The sequence below is a fragment of the Bufo bufo genome, chromosome 2 (genome assembly GCF_905171765.1).
Source record: "Bufo bufo chromosome 2, aBufBuf1.1, whole genome shotgun sequence".
In the NCBI taxonomy this organism is placed as follows: domain Eukaryota; kingdom Metazoa; phylum Chordata; class Amphibia; order Anura; family Bufonidae; genus Bufo; species Bufo bufo.
Window position 1 is genome coordinate 441,171,999 of NC_053390.1, and position 18,500 is coordinate 441,190,498.

Sequence of the window (18,500 nt, forward strand, 5' to 3'; positions counted from 1 at the left end):
TTGTTCAAGTAGCTTTGAGGCATACGGAAGAAGTGATATAGGGCAATAACTGGACAAAGAAGATAGGTCAAGTGAAGGCTTTTTGAGGATGGGTGTAATGGTAGCATGTTTAAAACCAGAGGAGAAGACACCAGAGTTTAGTGATAGGTTGAAGAGATGAGTTAGGGTGAGATAAACATTATGGTGAGGTTAGGGATGAGGTGGGATGGGATTGGGTCAAGTGCACAGGTGGTGAGATGTGATCTGGAGAGTAGAGTGGAGAGTTTTTCTTCTGTAATGGTGGAGAAGCGGGTTTTGGGAGAAGAGGACCGAGTAGTTATTGTAGAAGGTCTGTGGGGACTGTGTACTGAAGCTTTCTCTGATGTTGACTATCTTTTGTTTGAAGTATGCAGCAAATTCCTCTGCTGAGATGAGAGGAGGGGGTGGGGGCACTGAGGGACAGAGAAGGGAGTTACGAGTGTTAAAAAGTTGTTTAGGGCTGTGGGCCATGGAAGATATGAGAGATGAGAAGTAGGCCCGTTTTGCATCAGCGAGTGAGGATTTGAATATGAGGAGGGATTGCATGTATGCGGTGAATTGATCTTTAGAATGGGATTTCTTCCAATGCCGTTCAGCAGCCCCGGTTTGTGCAAGCGGTCAAACAAGAAGGTAAGATGGAGGGAGAGATGAATAGTTCCTTGCTGGGTGAATGGATATCAGGGTTTTGCAGGAGGTTTTGGAAAGTGGGAAGAGTAAGATAAAAGATTAAAACATTGTTTGCATTAACTATGTCTGTAATTACCTTTGGTTCCCTTCTGGTATAATTCAGTATGTGCACTTAAAGAGTTGCACTTGAAAGATGTTGCATTTGGAAAGACCAAGGTCTGGAAGACCTAGAAACTTAGATTTACACCAGTGTTGAATCAGGTGTGACCAAGAGGGGAGGGGGCTACATTTGGCCTAATCAAGAGGGGACCAGATACAGGGGTGAAATAGTCAATGTAAACAAATGCTCAATAAATCCATCAGGGAAAGAAACATTAACGTTCAATGCAGACATACCAGGGAATGAGAAGGAAAGATGAGGGGTGTGGACAATATCAGACTCTGGAAAAGCTGAGTGCAGCAGTTAGGTTCAATGCAGACATACATGGAGAGGAGAGAATTGGGTGATGATCAGTAGGCAGTGATGACAAAGTGGATTCTATATCCATAATATTACATTTTGGTATAATTCAGTATGTGCACTTAAAGAGTTGCACTTGAAAGATGTTGCATTTGGAAATACTTTAGCCAACACTTTTGTGACATAGTCAAATAAATCAATAAGATTAGTTTTACATGATCGGCCCTCAGTAAATCCATGCTGTTTTGGGTCCAATAGGTTGTTGGTTTTTTAAATGGTCAATTATCTTCTTTTTTAGGAGAGTTTCCATTATTTTTACTACTAGAGATGTTAAGCTCACTGGTCTGTGGTTTTAAGCTTCCTCTCTGCTACCCTTCTTGTGGATGGGTACAACACTGGTCCAATTCTCACCTATTACATGAGCCTCCAAAAACACAGGAGCTCGTCTTTTACAACTACTGGGACTGCCATGCCCATAAAAGTCACGATTCTGAAAGCCACCTTATTATCCATTTCTTCTTCCTAATAGATTTTGCCATTTTTTCTTTTAAATTCCATTTGCACAAAAATTTGTGAAAATGACGTTTTTATGCAACCCTTCCTCCTTTTTGAAAAGGCCCCTTTAGATTTATCATCTTTTACACCAGTTTTCTGATGGCCAAAATCTGCACTAGCTGTGAAATGCTGTAGATTCCATTCTGGGCACATGGACTGCTAGAGGATGGGTCAGGTAGGTCATCGGTATCTGTTCAGTGGTCAGACGCCCGGGATCCCCACTGATCAGCTGCTTGAAAAGGCACCGGCGGCCAACTCTGTGCTTACCAAGCACAGTAGAGTACATTGTATAGCGGCTGTGCTTGGTATCACAGCTCAGCTGCCTTCTCAAACTGCTGATCGGCAGGGGTACCAGGTGTTGGGCCCCCACCAATCAAAACCGATGTTCTAAAGTCTTGGAAAACCACTTTAATTTATGACCAAGTGTTGGCCTTATCATAAATTAAGCACATACTCCAGCTTTGCAGGGGATATCATGACCGCTGTAGATAACTATTTAGAGGAGATAAATCTTTTGTTCTCAATTGCTATAGTGATACCATGTTAACAATGTAAACATATTTGGCATCCTTTTTTACATTTTTGTGATAAATATTACTTATTTTAAAATAAAACCCTAAATAAGATCGATAAAATATAGATTTTGAAAAAGAATTTTAAATAATAAAGCCCTATGCTTCCTTCAAATAGTTCGAGCAGAATAAAAAACAATACAAAATTCAGCTTTAGTATGCAGCATTCCAAAGAGTGAAATTTTACTTTGGGCTTCAAGAATGAAAACACACAGACATGACAAGGTTAATTTCAAATACCATTTTAAAAAAACAACACAAGGTCAATAACCACCCATCAATCTAAGATAAGTATGCTGGTATGGATGTAGAAGAAACAAACACCATGTCTTCCTGTTGACAGCCATCATTCTTTATTTCATATGTACACACAATATATATATATATCTTTAAAATATATTTTATCTAATACTTAACCTTTCAGAAAGAAAACAAAATGGTGGAAACAGTACAAATATGTACATACTGTGCGCATGTGCAATGCATTCTTATAAATGTACACGTTTTCTAAGCATACAAACCATTCTCACAAACACAATGAATTAGCTTGAAGAGAAAGAAGTCATCAGTATACTTTATTCCCCTCTTGTAGGAGAACTAGGGGCTTCTAAACCTCTTCTAAACTGCCCTAGGTAATGCTTTCACATGGCATGTGTAGTCCATGAAATGCAGTCCATGTGATGACCACATTTCCAGGACCAGCTGCGGCTCATGTGAGCCGAACTCACTGCATTATCAGATCTACAGTATGATGCAGTGAGTTTGGCTTACATGAGCCACAGTCCAGGAAATGTGGCCATCACACAGACTGCATTTCACGGACCACACACACGGCCATGTGAAACAGTCTGAGGCCACCTGCTCATGGTGCAGATTTCTATGCAGAAAGTCTGCATTAAAAACAGCATGAGAAGTGTGATACAAACGGCACATAAATCTGCACTATTTATCGTGGATTTTGTGCAGTACTCAGTGCATTTTAACAACCACATTGAAGTCTATGGGGAAACCACATTACATCAGCCACGGATCCGCACATACAACTGATTGGCTGCGGATTTTGAAAGCCGAACCACAGGTCAATTTCTGCGCGTACAAAATATGCAAAGTCTACATGAGATTTGGCAGATCTCATTCACGTTGCTGGTACTGGTGTGGATTTCCTGAACGGAGAAACAGCATGTAATCCGCATCGCGTGCAGTTACCCAAAAGGAGGATTTCAGACTATAAAAAGCAGACGTGACTGGAATGATTTCTTATATAGTCAGATGTCCGAGTAGAACTGCTTACTCTCCTGCTTAAACCAGTACAGAATGAGCCATATAAATATCTAACAATCTCTCGAAAAATTCCAAAGTGCTTGTATTCCATACTACACGCAAATGTGTTCTTGCAGTATCCCTTTATATGAATCATTCCTCCTCGTCCGAGTACAGAAAGTCTTCAGCACAGACTGAAGGGCCAGAAGTTTTCCAAGTCAACGCCATCCGGTCTCAGCAGACAAGATATTTCCCTAGAATATTACCACAGACAACTTAGTAATAAAGGAAAATATCTCTCAAAATGCAAACCAACACACAATTAACCCTTTAGCCCCTTACCACTGCATGCAATTATAGCCTTTATGACGCAGTGTTTTCCATCCTCGCCTTTAGAAGCCATAACCTTCTCACTTTGCTGTCAACATTGAGTTGTGGGGTACATATCAATGTAATGGTTTGTTTTGGTTTTTTTAAAAGGTGGGGACAGAAGAAATGGAAAATATAATGTATTCATTTTTTATTGTATTTACATTATTCCACTATGCGGAAAAATATTAGAAAATCATGGCACTCACAGATTGCTCTTAACATGGTTGTCCGAGTGTCTAAGGCTACACATCTCCGTTAAGGAGATCCGGCGCAAATGCCGGCTGTTGGCTGGAATAATAACCCTTCTTGTTAGAGTTAAATTTAAAGGGATTCTGTCATGACATTTGAGGCCTATAACCTAAACATATGGCCAGGTCCCTACTAATAACCTGAATCCGAAACGGTCCTTATTAAATGTGCCTGTGGCTCTATTAGCTCATAAAACAGGTTTTTATAACCTGTCATTCACCTACCTAAGGTGTCCAAGGGGATGTAGCTTCATACAGGGTGCCCGCTGCAGCCATCTCCGTCTGGTGCCCAGCGCCGCCTTCCCACTAGAAATCGCCGCCCCCCCTTTCTATAGAGCCGCCTTCCTCACCTCAGCACCGCCTCACTCACCTCAGCACCGCCTCCGAAATCGTCCGCCCCCTCAGCCAGATCCTGTGTGGCTGTGAGAGGATGGCTGCAATAGGGCGGTCAAGGCAGGTTTGAGCGAAGTGCGCCAGCCGGCGCATGCGCACTTCGCTCAACGAGGCCGCTGCAGGAGTCCGCACGGGCGCATCAGGTTATACCTAGTGCGCACGCACAGGATCTGGCTGAGGGAGGCGACGTTGAGGTGAGGAAGGCGGCTCTATAGAAAGGGAGGGCGGCGATTTCTAGTGGGAAGGCGGCGCTGGGCACCAGACAGAGATGGCTGCAGCCGGGCACCCTGTATGAAGCGACGTCCCCTTGGGCACCTTAGGTAGGTGAATGACCTGTTTTATGTGCTAATAGAGCCACAGGCACATTTAATAAGGACAGTTTCGGATTCAGGTTATTAGTAGTGACCTGGCCATATGTTTAGGTTATAGGCCTCAAATGTCATGACAGAATCCCTTTAAAGGGGTTGATAATTAAGGGGTGTTTCAGAGCGGACAGATTTCCTTTGAGACGTAATGTTTTTATTTTCCCGTTGACAGAGCAGTGCTGGGACTTGTTTTCTGTGGTTTGAGTTGACATTTTCATTGGTAGCACATTGGGGTACATATGACTTTTTGATCACTTTTTATTGTTTTCTGGGAGGTAGAATCAACCCCCACCCCCCCAAAAAAAAAAAAAAAAAAAATTATGGTATATTTTTAAAATTTTATTATTTACAGCATTCATTGTGTGGGGGCTTAAATAACATGATAATCGGGATGTTACAGACACAGTGATACCAATTATTTGTACTTATTATTCTTTTTATCTTTGACAAATAATTCTTTAAATTGCGAAAAAAGTTAGTGATTTCTTTTTTTTTATTTATTTAACTTTGTTTTAAAACACTTTACTTTTTTTTTCCATTACTTTTCTTAGTCCCTCTAGGGGATTTGCTTTAGCCGGAAAGCTTAATATAATATTCTGCAATAGTTTTGTACTGCAAGGGACAGAGTGGATTTGCAGGGACTTGATGAAGTGATCGAGGGAGCCTCCTCTCTCTGTGTAACCCCTGAAATGCCACAGTTGCCCTTGACTGTGGCATCCTAGGAGTAAAACTGCTGAGATTGGAGTTATCACTCTTCCCGGCTGCTGCACCAATAGCCCTGACTGTATAATAAAAGAAAAACCCACTGTGGATGGCATAAGCACAGCTCCCGAGCCCCCACCACCCACGTGATGTAGCTGCATGTCGAGATGAAGAAGATTACTCAAACTCCACATACAGTTATGGCATACTGCAGGAGAAGATTAGTGAACATCCTCCAATATGAACAAATTAAGTCATTTGTGGTCACCAAATTAGCCACTGTGTACCAAAATGCAATCTGCTAGCCTTCCTGATTTAAATCACTTCAGCAAGTGGCATTTATCATGTAGATCCATCAATCGTGGTTGTGCTTGCACACTATAGGAAAAGGTGTCGGCCTCTCTGGTGGCTGGGACCATGGGAGCTCACATAGGATAGTACTTATTCCTACAGTGTGCAAGCACGGCCATCGCTGCTGGATTGCAGTGTGGCGTAACCATGGAAACGAGCAGTGTATAATCAGTGGCGTCGCCAGGGGGGGGCCAGAGGGGGCCACGGCCCCCCCTACATCAAGCTGTGCCCCCCCAACTAAAATGTCCCCCATTCATTTTGGTACTAGTTGGTCTATGCTGCGCACTGCGTAGGCACTAGGCAGCCCTACCGGACATCTTCTTCACATCTGATGATCTGATCTGACTGAGTCTCGGGCTCGGTGCCGTTGCGGTCTCACTCTCTAGTCTCCACCCACCGCTGCCGCGTTCCAAGCCCCGCCCCCAGCCCCGACCAGTTGAGTCAGACTCAGTGGCAGTGCTGTGCATAAATCTGCACGCCGCTAGTCGAGACTAGCTGATTCTGATTCATTCAACTACTGGCAGCAGCTGCTTAAAGGGCTTCTGTCACCCCACTAAAGTCATTATTATTTTTTTTTGGCAACTTAAATTCCATATAATGCGATACATCAATATAAAATGCTCTTACTCATTTTGGTTGGGCAGTTTCTTAAAAAAACGGACTTTTATAATATGTAAATGAGCTCTCTACCAGCAAGTAGGGCGGTTACTTGCTGGTAGCAGCCGCATCCTCCTTTCATAAAGACGCCCCCTCCTCATGTTGATTGACAGGGCCAGCGAACGCGCTCGTCCTCTGGCTGGCCCTGTCTGCGTTCAAAATCTGGTGCCTGCGCCGTACCTGTCCTCAGTCGGCGCAGGCGCACTGAGAGGAGGACGCTCGCTCGGCCGCTCCATCCTCAGTGCGCCTGCGCCGGGTGTGGATGTGATGTCATCGGTGCAGGCGCATTGAGGATGGAGCGGCCGAGCGAGCGTCCTCCTCTGTGCGCCTGCGCCGACTGAAGACAGGTACGGCGCAGGCGCCAGATTTTGAACGCAGACAGGGCCAGCCAGAGGACGATCGCGTTCGCTGGCCCTGTCAATCAACATGAGGAGGGGGCGTCTTTATGAAAGGAGGATGCGGCTGCTACCAGCAAGTAACCACCCTACTTGCTGGTAGAGAGCTCATTTACATATTATAAAAGTCCGTTTTTTTAAGAAACTGCCCAACCAAAATTAGTAAGAGCATTACATATTGATATATCGCATTATAAGGAATTTAAGTTGCCAAAAATAAATAAATAATGACTTTAGTGGGGTGACAGAAGTCCTTTAAGCCAGCCAGGCCCAGACTAGAGACTGTGAGACAGACAGTGTGTGGCGTGGCCCTACCCTACCCTAACCTACCGATACCGAACAGACTGGACTGAGACTGACTGAGCCTGACCTAGTGGTGACGGTGTAGCAGGTTAACTTAATAATTATAAGGTACAACTTACAAGTAGTGACTAGTGACTGAGTGGACTGACTAAGTCTCTTTCTATTCTAACTAGAAAAAATGAAATCCGCAGCACATCCAAGTCGTGAAGAAGTAAAAAGAAGCTTTATTCACCAAGCATGCGACGTTTCAATTCTAACTAGAGAGATTAGATCTGACTCTGACTGAGTCTGAGAGGAGAGCTGGCTGGCTGGCTGGCGGCTGCCCCTGAATCTTCCTGATTTAAAAGTTAAAGGGGTTCTGCACTTTAATTTAACTGATGATCTATACTCTGGATAGATCATCAGCTTCTGATCGGTGGGGGGTCCCGGGTCAGACACCCGGGACCCCCGGCGATCACTGATCAGCTGCTTGAGAAGGCACCGGCGCTCCAGTAGCACCGCGGCCGTCTCACTGTTTACCGCCGGCCCAGTGATGTCACGAGATACGACTAGTATCAACTAGTGTGGGCGGGGCTAAGCTCTATTCAAGTGAACAGAGCTTAGCCACGCTCAGGCTAGTTGATACTAGTCGTGATGTCAGTCAGTGGGCCGGCAGTAAACAGTGAGAAGGCTGCGGTGCTGCTCGAGCGCCGGTGCCTTCTCAAACAGCTGATCGGCGGGGGTACCGGATGTCTGACCCCCGCCGATCAAAAGCTGATGATCTATCCAGAGGATATATCATCAGTTAATGAAAGTGCAGAACCCCTTTAAAGTTAATGTCAGTGCAGCCTGGATGATTACAGTGTTTACTACTTTACCGTTTAGAGTAATCATGTTCAAATGTGAGCGGTGGGGAGGGTGATCTGTGGTCTGTGGATGTCATGAGTCATTACACTGTTATAGGGGGGAGGGATCTGTGGATGATACTCTTATAGTGTTATAGGGAGGGGGATCGGGGGTCTGTGGAAGTCATGACACTGTTACTGGGGGGGGGGGAATCTGTAGATGACACGGTTATGGGGGGGGAATCTGTGCCACTCTGTGGATGACACTGTTATGCTCCATTCAGACGTCCGTAACAGCGGCAATCTGCGGGTCCGCATTTTTTTTCGGGACCAGAATTGTGGACCCGGAAGTGCGGGTCCGCATTTCCGTATACGGCAGCACGTCGTGCTGCCCTATAGAAATGAATGGGTCCGCAATTCCGTTACGCAAATTTCGGATGTGTGAATGGGGCCTTATAGGGAGAGGGATCCCGGTATGACACTGATATGGGGTGGATCTGTGGATGACACATAGCATAAGTTGCTATAAACGGTATGTGTCATCCACAGATCCCCCTCCATAAAAGTGTCATCCACAGATCCCCAGGCAGCTAGGACATGTTGAAATCTGAGTGATTGGGGTTTTTCTTCCCCATTGCGGTTTTAGGTATTGGGTAAAGTATCGCAGCATTTCTAAGCGTACTTGTGTAAATGTATCGTTGTTATAGCTGCCCCCCCTACTTTTGTCCTGGCCCCCAGTGTGCCCCCCCCCCCCCCCCCCCAAAATTTGAAAGCTAGAGACGCCACTGTGTATAATGTGATATAAAAATAAATCCAGCCAGCAAAGGAGGCAATATGGGTAATCACAATACATTAGTAAGTGGCTTGTATTAACTTTCTCTACATAATAAATGGTATTTGCTGAAGTGAGACAACTCCTTAAAGGGATTCTGTCACCAGTTTTTTACCCCCCCATTTAAAAATATGTTTATGTTCATGGAGCTCTAGCGATTCCTAATGTGGTCTTATAAGCGAAATCTGAAGGCTAATTTTGTCTAAAAAATGTTAAAACTAACCTGTCATTCATCTCACAAAGGTGCCCAAGGGGATGCTCTTGTCTTCCAGATGCCGCCCGCACCCGCCGCCGTTCGTGCCCAGCTCCTCCTTTGCGGTCATCAGCGCCGCCTCAGAATCCTTTGCTACGCCTCCGGCTCTCCCTCACTCCCCCCTCCTTCTTCTCTAACATCCCGCGTGTGCACAGGCCTCTGACAGGCTGGCGCCAGTGTTCAGGTCATCGGGAGGTTGAGCGCATGCGCACTTCGCTTTATGAAGTGCCGGCGCATGCGCACTTCGCTCCATGAAGCCGAACGGAGAAGTCCGCACGGGCGCATCAGGCACAGGCCTGTGCGCACGCGCGGGATGTTAGAGAAGAAGGAGGGGGGAGTGAGGGAGAGCCGGAGGCGTAGCAAAGGATTCTGAGGCGGCGCTGATGACAGCAAAGGAGGAGCTGGGCACGAACGGCGGCGGGTGCGAGCGGCATCTGGAAGACAAGAGCATCCCCTTGGGCACCTTTGTGAGATGAATGACAGGTTAGTTTTAACGTTTTTTAGACAAAATTAGCCTTCAGATTTCGCTTATAAGACCACATTAGGAATCGCTAGAGCTCCATGAACATAAACATATTTTTAAATGGGGGGGGGTAAAAAACTGGTGACAGAATCCCTTTAAGAAAATTGCCTAAAAGACATTAAAAGGGGTATATTAATTTAATTTGGCTCACCACTTCCATCTGGTCTCCTTGCATTTTGTAAACTCACATAACCCAGTTCTTCATGCTCATGTTTTTATAATGTGAGCAATGTTTAACAAACTGGTAAAAATCTACAGTGTAAGACCTTAAAGGGGTTGTCAGAGTTTTTTTCTTGTTCTTTCTATATTCCTAACTAGGCAAATATAACAACTTTACAATTAACTCACTTTATCTGCAGTGCCTGGTTTATCAGATTTGACTGAGGGTCACATGACCTGTGATGTCAGCTTCTCTCCCTGCTCTGATAAAGGTCGTTTACAAGCCTGTAAACGAGACATCACTGTGCTGGCCACGCCCCCTTCACTGCCAGGCTGTCTGCTCTCTCCTAGGATTCTTAACCCCTTCAGCTGCACAGACTGGGTAGCTGCATGCATTGACAATTCTGGGCACAGGAGCTGACAGACTAGAGAGAGCATTGCACAAGAAGGTAGGGGGAAGATCCTGTGTGTATTAGCAGTGTCATTATACAGGTGGGACTTGTAGTCCTACACATACAACATGCTGCTGATTCTCCCAGCAGGCAGACAGGTCACTCAGGGCAGCTCTTGTATCCACTCCCTTAGCAGAGCAGGGGGAGGGGCAGAGATTGGTTTTATTGCATGTAAACAAAGGGCCAGAAAAGAACCAGGGAAATGAGAAAACATATATATTTTTTTGCATAAAACTTGCTTAGCTTAGTTATATATTGCTGCCCATCAGATTTTCAGTGCTATATATTTTTTTTTCATAACTCGGACAACCCCTTTAATGAAAAACACTGTATCCATATTTTGCTCTGCAAACCGTGAATCTGCAAAATATGGATTCCTTCTATGTACACTACGCATTTTTCTCACTCCCATCAATAGAAATGGCTTTTCTCATCCACAATATTTGTTCTATAATTTGCCAAATGGCCACACGGATCCACAAAAAAATACAGATGTGTGCGTGGCCCAATAGAAACGAATGGGTCCTTGTGCTAATCAGCAAAAATGTGCATAGCACACAGATAAAAAATTTGTTTGTGTGCATGAGGCCCAAGGGAAGCAGTGAGGAGACACCCATACCAACTAAAACAAATCCATCACATTGCTCAGAGTGCAGATAAATGCAACAACAACTTCTCATTTTATCAGCAATTTTAAAGGCAGGAGAAATGGCCACACCAGTGACTTGGAAGCCAGCACATGTTGGTCCACTGCTATTTATAATAATGTATAACCCTCCAGGGAGCATATGACTTTTTTTTTTATTTGTAGGCCAGATAGAGTTTAACTTTCTACACATTCCATTACACAGAACAGCATTTGTGCAATATAGGTCAGTAACAGTTTGCAAAACCTCATGATAAAAAGGTCATAAATAAAAAGCAGTAAAAAGCACAAAATAGTGGAAAAAACTAATGCTATTATTGTTACCTGCTGCAAACCTCTTCTTGACCAGTGACATCCTATACCCTGATCCAACAAGCTCTATGTCCACTCCAGACAATGTGTGACCCTGACATGTAAACTGTGCAGCAGCTGAAGAGTGGGTACTGCAATTGCGAAGTGGTTGCCAACGTGCATACAGCTTCCCGTGACCTGTAATAAATGAGCAAATCTCAAACTCCTGTGCAAAAGCCAAATACATTACACAAAAGAACTTGTGTACTTAATTGGGTTATCCCATGAATAATGTAAAAAGAAAATTAAAATCAGATATTATATGATATTGTACATCTCTTGCTAACAAAGCTAGAACCAGCCCTGTACCTCACATGGTACCAGATATCTCCAAATTTATTGTTCTCCTAGCTGGCAGCTCAGGGTGTGTCATTTCTCAGGGAACGTGTCCTTTCTCCTGCAGCTGGTGGCAGTTGAAGGATGGAACTGAGCATGTGCTTCCAAATCAGTGAACTGGACAAAGAATTTTGAAAAAGAGCAAACAGCAGGTGGCGCTATACAGATGGATTTCAGTGAATAACTCAGTGGCTATAGTAAATTTTTAATTACATGCAATTACAAAAGTATTCAGATCCAGGTTCTGGTTTGAAAAACACATTTTTTGTTGAACAACCCCTTTAAGATTCTGAGGTAGCCATTTTTAGACTACATTCTAAACCCAAAGTTGATCATGTTCATTGCATACTGGAAAGGCCTCATGCACACGACCGTTGTTGTGTTCCGTTTTCCGTGATTTTCTGCGGATCCATTGACTTTCAATAGGTCCAATGAAAACTCGGATAATGCACCGTTTCCAGTCCGTCAAAAAAATAGGTCCTGTCCTATTTTTTTCACGGACAACGGTTCGCGGACCCATTCAAGTCAATGGGTCCGTGAAAAAACACGGAGGCACACAAGATTGTCATCCGCGTCCGTTTTTTTCCTATCATTTGCAAGGCAAACTTGACTTAGATTTTTAGTTTTTTTTTCACTTTTCATGTCGGGTGATCCTCCAAAAATCAAGGAAGACGGAACGGAAACGGATCACGGAACAACGGAACCCCGTTTTGCGGACCGTGAAAAAATACTGTCGTGTGCATGAGGCCAAAAGCTGAGGAAAAACATGCCACAGTTTTTATTCCATTTAATGTGTGTGTTATATGACTTTACCTGCTCTTTCCCTTCCAGGTGATGTATTGGGTATTTGCCACAACAATCTTCTCTCTGAGCTGGATAAAAAAAAAATATATATATTTATAATAATGTATAACCCTCCAGGGAGCATATGACTTTTTTTTTTTTTTTTTACTTGTAGGCCAGATAGAGTTTACGGTAACTTTCTACACATTCCATTACACAGAACAGCATTTCTGTGCAGTATAGTCAATAACAGTTTGCAAAACCTCATGATAAAAGGCCATAAATAAAAAGCAGTAAAAAGCACAAAATAGTGGAAAAAACAAATGCTATTATCGTTACCTTCTGGGAGGTAATTAAAATTTTTATAATTTTTATTTATTTTTTACACTTATTTTAAAGAGTACCTAACCTTTCAACAAACTGAATTAATCAACAGTACAGTGTGTACAAGAGGAACAACATTATTTCCGCCCACTATATCACTTGTATCCGGCATTTTTAGCAGTTTTCCTCTGTACACATTGAACATATAGTTTGTATATCTTTCAGAGATGGTGGTTGGAGACTAACTGCCATCCACTGCACACAAAGTAGAGTAGAAGGGGCTTCCTTTACTCATTCAGAAGTATGACCCAGGATCATGAAGGACATTACAGAGAGGTACTTACCTGTATTGGTTGTGAATTTAGCACTTGAGCTAAGACATACAGTGGATATAAAAAGTCTACACACCCCTGTTAAAATGTCAGGTTTCTGTGATGTAAAAAAAATGAGACAGATAAATCATTTCAGAACTTTTTCCACCTTTAATGTGACCTATAAACTGTACAACTCAATTGAAAAACAAACTTAAATTTTTTAGGTAGAGGGAAGAAAAAATATAAAAATAAAATAATTTGGTTGCACAAGTGTGCACACCCTTAAACTAATACTTTATTGAAGAACCTTTTGATTTTATTACAGCACTCAGTCTTTTTGGGTATGACAATGGATAATGAGGGGCACTCCAAATTTAGGAAAATGGCAGCAAGTACTATATGAATAAAGCAAATATTTAGGAAGGGGGGTATACCCTGAAACGCGTCTGGTTCTGCGGGGACAGTGAGCCGTTTCCCATTCACCAGGATTTACCTTCAGGAGATATCTATATTCGTGAGGAGTATTCCCTATTTGACTATTCACATTGTCTCGAATTGGCTCCGATCCTCTGAGAAGAGGCAGGATCGCAGGATGCGTCTGACATTACACAGCTGCTAAGCCGAGGAGTCACGTGAGACGTCACGTTAGAGACTCCATACCACGTGGGACGCCGCGTATGGTAAGAACGGCAGGAGGATAGAGTGAAAGATCCAGCAGGTGATGGAATGTAGTAAGGGATATCCATCACGATTAGTATTACCGGGCCATTCGGTTGAGCTAACGGGACAGATCCTGGACATTGTGTGGTGTCAATACTGCCGTGAATACGGAGTCCTTCCATCTGGCTTGGTTGAAGCCCTTTGTTGGGCTGGAGATAAGGACTGCCATTCTGAGATCAACCAATATTTTTTGCGATTATTTGCAAGTAGAGTTGGATTGCGAGCCTTTTGCAATTATCTGCTAGTAGAATTACATTGGGAGCCTATTCATTGAGAAGACAGTATTTTATTATATACTATATATGTTTTATTATATGTATGTTTTTATTATTGGCTCATTATATTAAATTTGATTTATTCATATAGTACTTGCTGCCATTTTCCTAAATTTGGAGTGCCCCTCATTATCCATTGTTATCCCACTTTTTCTAGATGTCTGGGTGGACCGAGAGGTGAGCACCCTGATCCATTCGGTCTATAGGTGGAGTCGCTGGTTTCCACTCTTGTTACTTTTTGGGTATGAGTCTATCAGCATGGCACATTTTGACTCAGCAAGATTTGCCCACTCTTTGCAAAAACACTCTAAATCTGTCAGATTGCAAGGGTATCTCCTGTGCACAGCCCTCTTCAGATCACCCCACAGATTTTCAATCGGATTCAGGTCAGGGTTCTGGCTGGGCCATTCCAAAACTTTAATCTTCTTCTGGTGAAGCCATTCCTTTGTTGATTTGGAAGTATGCTTTGGGTCGTTGTCATGCTGAAAGATGAAGTTCCTCTTCATGTTCAGCTTTCTAGCATAAGCCTGAAAATTTTGTGCCAATATTGACTAGTATTTGGAACGGTTTATAATTCCCTCTAGCTTAACTAAGGCCCCAGTTCCAGCTGAAGAAAAATGGACCCAAAGCATGATGCTGCCACCACCATGCTTCACTGTGGGTATGGTGTTCTTTTGGTGATGTGCAGTGTTGTTTTTAGGCCAAACATATCTTGTGGAATTATGGCCAAAAAGTTCAACCTTGGTTTCATCAGACCTTAACACCTTTTCCCACATGCTTTTGGGAGACTTCAGATGTGTTTTTGCAAAATGTAGCCTGGCTTGGATGTTTTTCTTCATAAGAAAAGGCTTTCGTCTACCCCATAGCCCAGATATATGAAGAATACGGGAGATTGTTGTCACATGTGCCACACAGCCAGTACTTGCCAGATATTCCTGCAGCTCCTTTAATGTTGCTGTAGGCCTCTTGGTAGCCTCCCAGACCAGTTTTCTTCTCGTCTTTTCATCAATTTTGGAGGGACATCCATGTCTTCACTGTGTTCCATGGTATATCTAATGTCTTGGAAATTCTTTTGTACCCTTCTCCTGACTGATACCTTTTAACAATAAGATCCCTCTGATGCTTTGGAAGCTCTCTGTGGACCATGGCTTTTGCTGTGCGACTAAGAAAATATCAGGAAAGACCAACTAGAGCAGCTGAACTTTATTTGGGGTTAATCAGAGGCACTTTAACCTCTTACGGACACAGGGCGTGTAGTTCCGATCACCGCCATGCGGTGATCGGAACAAGGTGCCTGCTCAAATCATTGAGCAGGCAGGCACCTTGGTACAATGCCGAGGGGGGTCCTGTGACCCCCCTGTGTCGGCGATCGCAGCAAACCGCAGTTAATTCAGACCTGCAGTTTGCTGCGTTTACAGGTTATTCGGGTCTCTGGTGACCCGATAACCCGGAATAGGACGGTGATCGGTGGTGTGATAATACACCACCAATCACCGTCCTGCGATCCTGAGAGGTGGCGGTCACGCCACCTCTCAGAATCGCTTCTAATTGGCTGGCTAGGCAGGTGGGCGGGTGCAGTGGCAAATTTGAATTGCCGGAGCTAGTCTCCCCGCTCATACACGTCCGTGGAGCGGGGAGAGAGAGGAGCTCCGGCTATTGTGTACGTTTTTTGTGCCATTAGGCACAAATCAGCATATTTGGGTGAGGTAGGGAAAGGTAGATTAGGCAGGTATAGTGAGGGAGAGTTAGGGAAATATTTTTTATTTTTTTTAATTGTGGTGTAGCACCCGGATCGGGTGTCTGGGGTCAACAGCACTCAGCTGTGTGACCCTAGACCCCCAGGGTACTCCAGACATTTTTTGGGGCGCAAGTGGTTTTTTTTTCCCTTTGCATGTGCTGACTGTGGCCGGCACTCTTAGCGTCCGGCCACTGTTAGCGCATGGCCCACCCCACCGCTGATCAGCTTCGTACCACTGATCAGCACGTTTGAATCTCTTTTTTTTTTTTTTTTTTTCTTTACACTTTCTGGGATTTTCAATTCTTTTTTTTTTTTTTGAAGACGCCGCCAGGCGTAGCAAGGGGACCGCCATGCCAGGGACCCTGTGGCCCACACTAGTACAAGCAGCTCTGGGGCTCGTACTAGTTTTCCAGCCCACCTGAGCCCCCTACCGGTGAACTTGCATGGTGTACCACAGAGCATTTTGAGTGATTCCTGATTTTGTTGGCCAAGCAGGAATCCAGATTCCCACAGTGGGCTTCACTGAATATGACTATTTTAGTCTTTTTTTCAGTGACCACTTTGTGAATCTGATGGTGGAGCAAACAAACTTGTACGCCCAACAGTTCATTGCTCAACACCTGGGCTCCTTTTTGGCTAAGTCCGCTGGCTGGACTCCGGTCAGTGCAGCCATGATGAGGACGTATTGGGGCCTCGTGCTGCACATGGGCCTAATCAAAAAACCCAGTGTCAGGCATTACTGGAGTGGGGACGTCCTCTACCAGACCCCACTTTACAGTACGGCCATGACACGTGCCCGGTTTGAGGCCATTCGGAAATGCTTGCATTATGCAGATAATGCAGCATGTCGTCGTCCCCCGAGCTGATCCTGATTATGACCGACTGTACAAAATCAGGCCGGTCATCGATCACTTTGGTGCCAAATTTTTGGAGGCCTATGTACCTGGAAGGGAGGTCGCGGTTGATGAGTCTCTCATTGCTTTCAAGGGGAGACTCATTTTCAGCCAGTATGTTCCCTCTAAGCGGGCGAGGTATGGCGTGAAGCTGTACAAACTTTGTGAGAGTACCTCAGGGTACACTTACAAGTTTCGTGTGTACGAGGGGCGAGATTCCCGTATTGAACCCCCAGAATGTCCCCCCCAATCTGGGTGTTAGCAGGAAACTTGTGTGGGACCTTACGCACCCACTGCTAGATAAAGGTTTCCACCTGTACGTGGATAACTTTTATACTAGTATCCCCTTGTTCCAGTCCCTCGCCGCCAGATCCACGTCCGCTTGTGGGACCGTGCTGAAAAATCAAATCTGCCTCCCTACCCACCCCCTCCAGGTACCTATCCCCAGGGGTGAGACCCGTGCCCTTACCAGTGGAAACCTGTTGCTGGTCAGATATAAGGACAAGAGGGATGTCCTTGTACTGTCCACAATTCACGGTAACGGCATCACCCCTGTCCCTGTGCGAGGTACCGCGGCAACGGTCCTCAAGCCAGATTATATCGTCGACTACAATTGATAAATGTGAGGAGTTGATCTCTCTGATCAAGTCTTCAAGCCATATATAACGCCATGTGCAAAACCCAGCCATGGTACAAAAAAAGTTGCGGTCTACTTGGTGCAGGTTGCCTTGTACAACTCTTTTGTGCTGTCCCAGAGCGCTGGCAACACAGGGAAATTCCTCCAGTTCTATGAGGCAGTCCTCAAGGCTCTGATCTTTTCTGACTGGGAAAGAGCAGGCCGGAGTACCTCGGGAACTGGAGGCGCCTGGATCGTCCCTGGCCAACACTTTCCAGGTGTGGTCCTCCATATTGGAAAGAAGGGACGGTCCACAAAAAAGTGCAGAGTGTGTCACAGGAGGGGGATACGGAAGGACACCACCACTCAGTATGACACGTGCCCCGATCATCCGGGCCTCTGCATTGACGGTTGTTTCAGGGAGTACCAAACTTCCATGGAGTACTAAATTTATAATCTCCTTCCTCAATTTTAATTTCATTTAGGCACTGACAATCGAAAAAAAACTATGGTTCTCAGACTTGACACTAAAACCCCAAACTAAAATAAATAAAAAAAGTAGACATATTAGGTATCGCCGCGTCCATAACAATCTGCTCTATAAAAATACCCCATGACCTAACCCCTCAGATGAACACGGTCAAAAAAGTTAAATAAAAGCGGTGCCAAAACAGCTATTTTTTGGCAAATTTTCCATTTTAATCAGTTTTTTCCAGTAACAAGGCAAGGATTAACAGCCAAACAAAACTTTATATTTATTACCCTGATTCTGCAGTTTACAGAAACCCCCCATATGTGGTCGTAAACTGCTGTATGACCAAACGGCAGGGCGCAGAAGGAAAGGAACGCCGTATGGTTTCTGGTAGGCAGATTTTTAAGGCCTTTTTTTTGGCACCATGTCCCATTTGAAGAACCCCTGATGCACCCCTAGAGTAGAAACTCCATAAAAGTGACCCCATTTAAGAAACTACACCCCTCATGGTATTCAAAACTGATTTTACAAACGTTATTAACCCTTTAGGTGTTCCTCAACAGTTTATGGCAAATGGAGATGAAATTTCAGAATTTCTATTTTTGGTAACCTTGCCTCACAAAAATGTAATATAGAGCAACCAAAAATCATATGTACCCTAAAAATAGTCCCAAGAAAACTGCCACCATATCCCATAGTTTCCAAACTAGG

The 18,500-nt window shown here is 44.3% G+C and overlaps 1 protein-coding gene across 3 annotated transcripts in view; it reads right to left on the reverse strand.

The window, feature by feature from the left end:
- Window positions 1-2,955: 2,955 nt before the first annotated feature.
- LOC120989405 (F-BAR domain only protein 1-like) overlaps window positions 2,956-18,500 on the reverse strand; it is a 179,682-nt gene continuing 164,137 nt past the window's right edge. For 2 of the 3 annotated variants that reach the window (XM_040417486.1, XM_040417485.1), the window contains exons 26-28: window positions 12,468-12,526; window positions 11,292-11,456; window positions 2,956-3,746 (exon numbers count right to left, since the gene is read on the reverse strand). In XM_040417486.1, the coding sequence (XP_040273420.1) occupies window positions 3,727-3,746; window positions 11,292-11,456; window positions 12,468-12,526 (244 nt within the window). In that variant the 3' untranslated portion in view covers window positions 2,956-3,726. Of the gene's footprint in view, window positions 3,747-11,291; window positions 12,013-12,409; window positions 12,527-18,500 lie in introns of those variants that run through there. The other variant, XM_040417487.1, reaches the window with a different exon arrangement.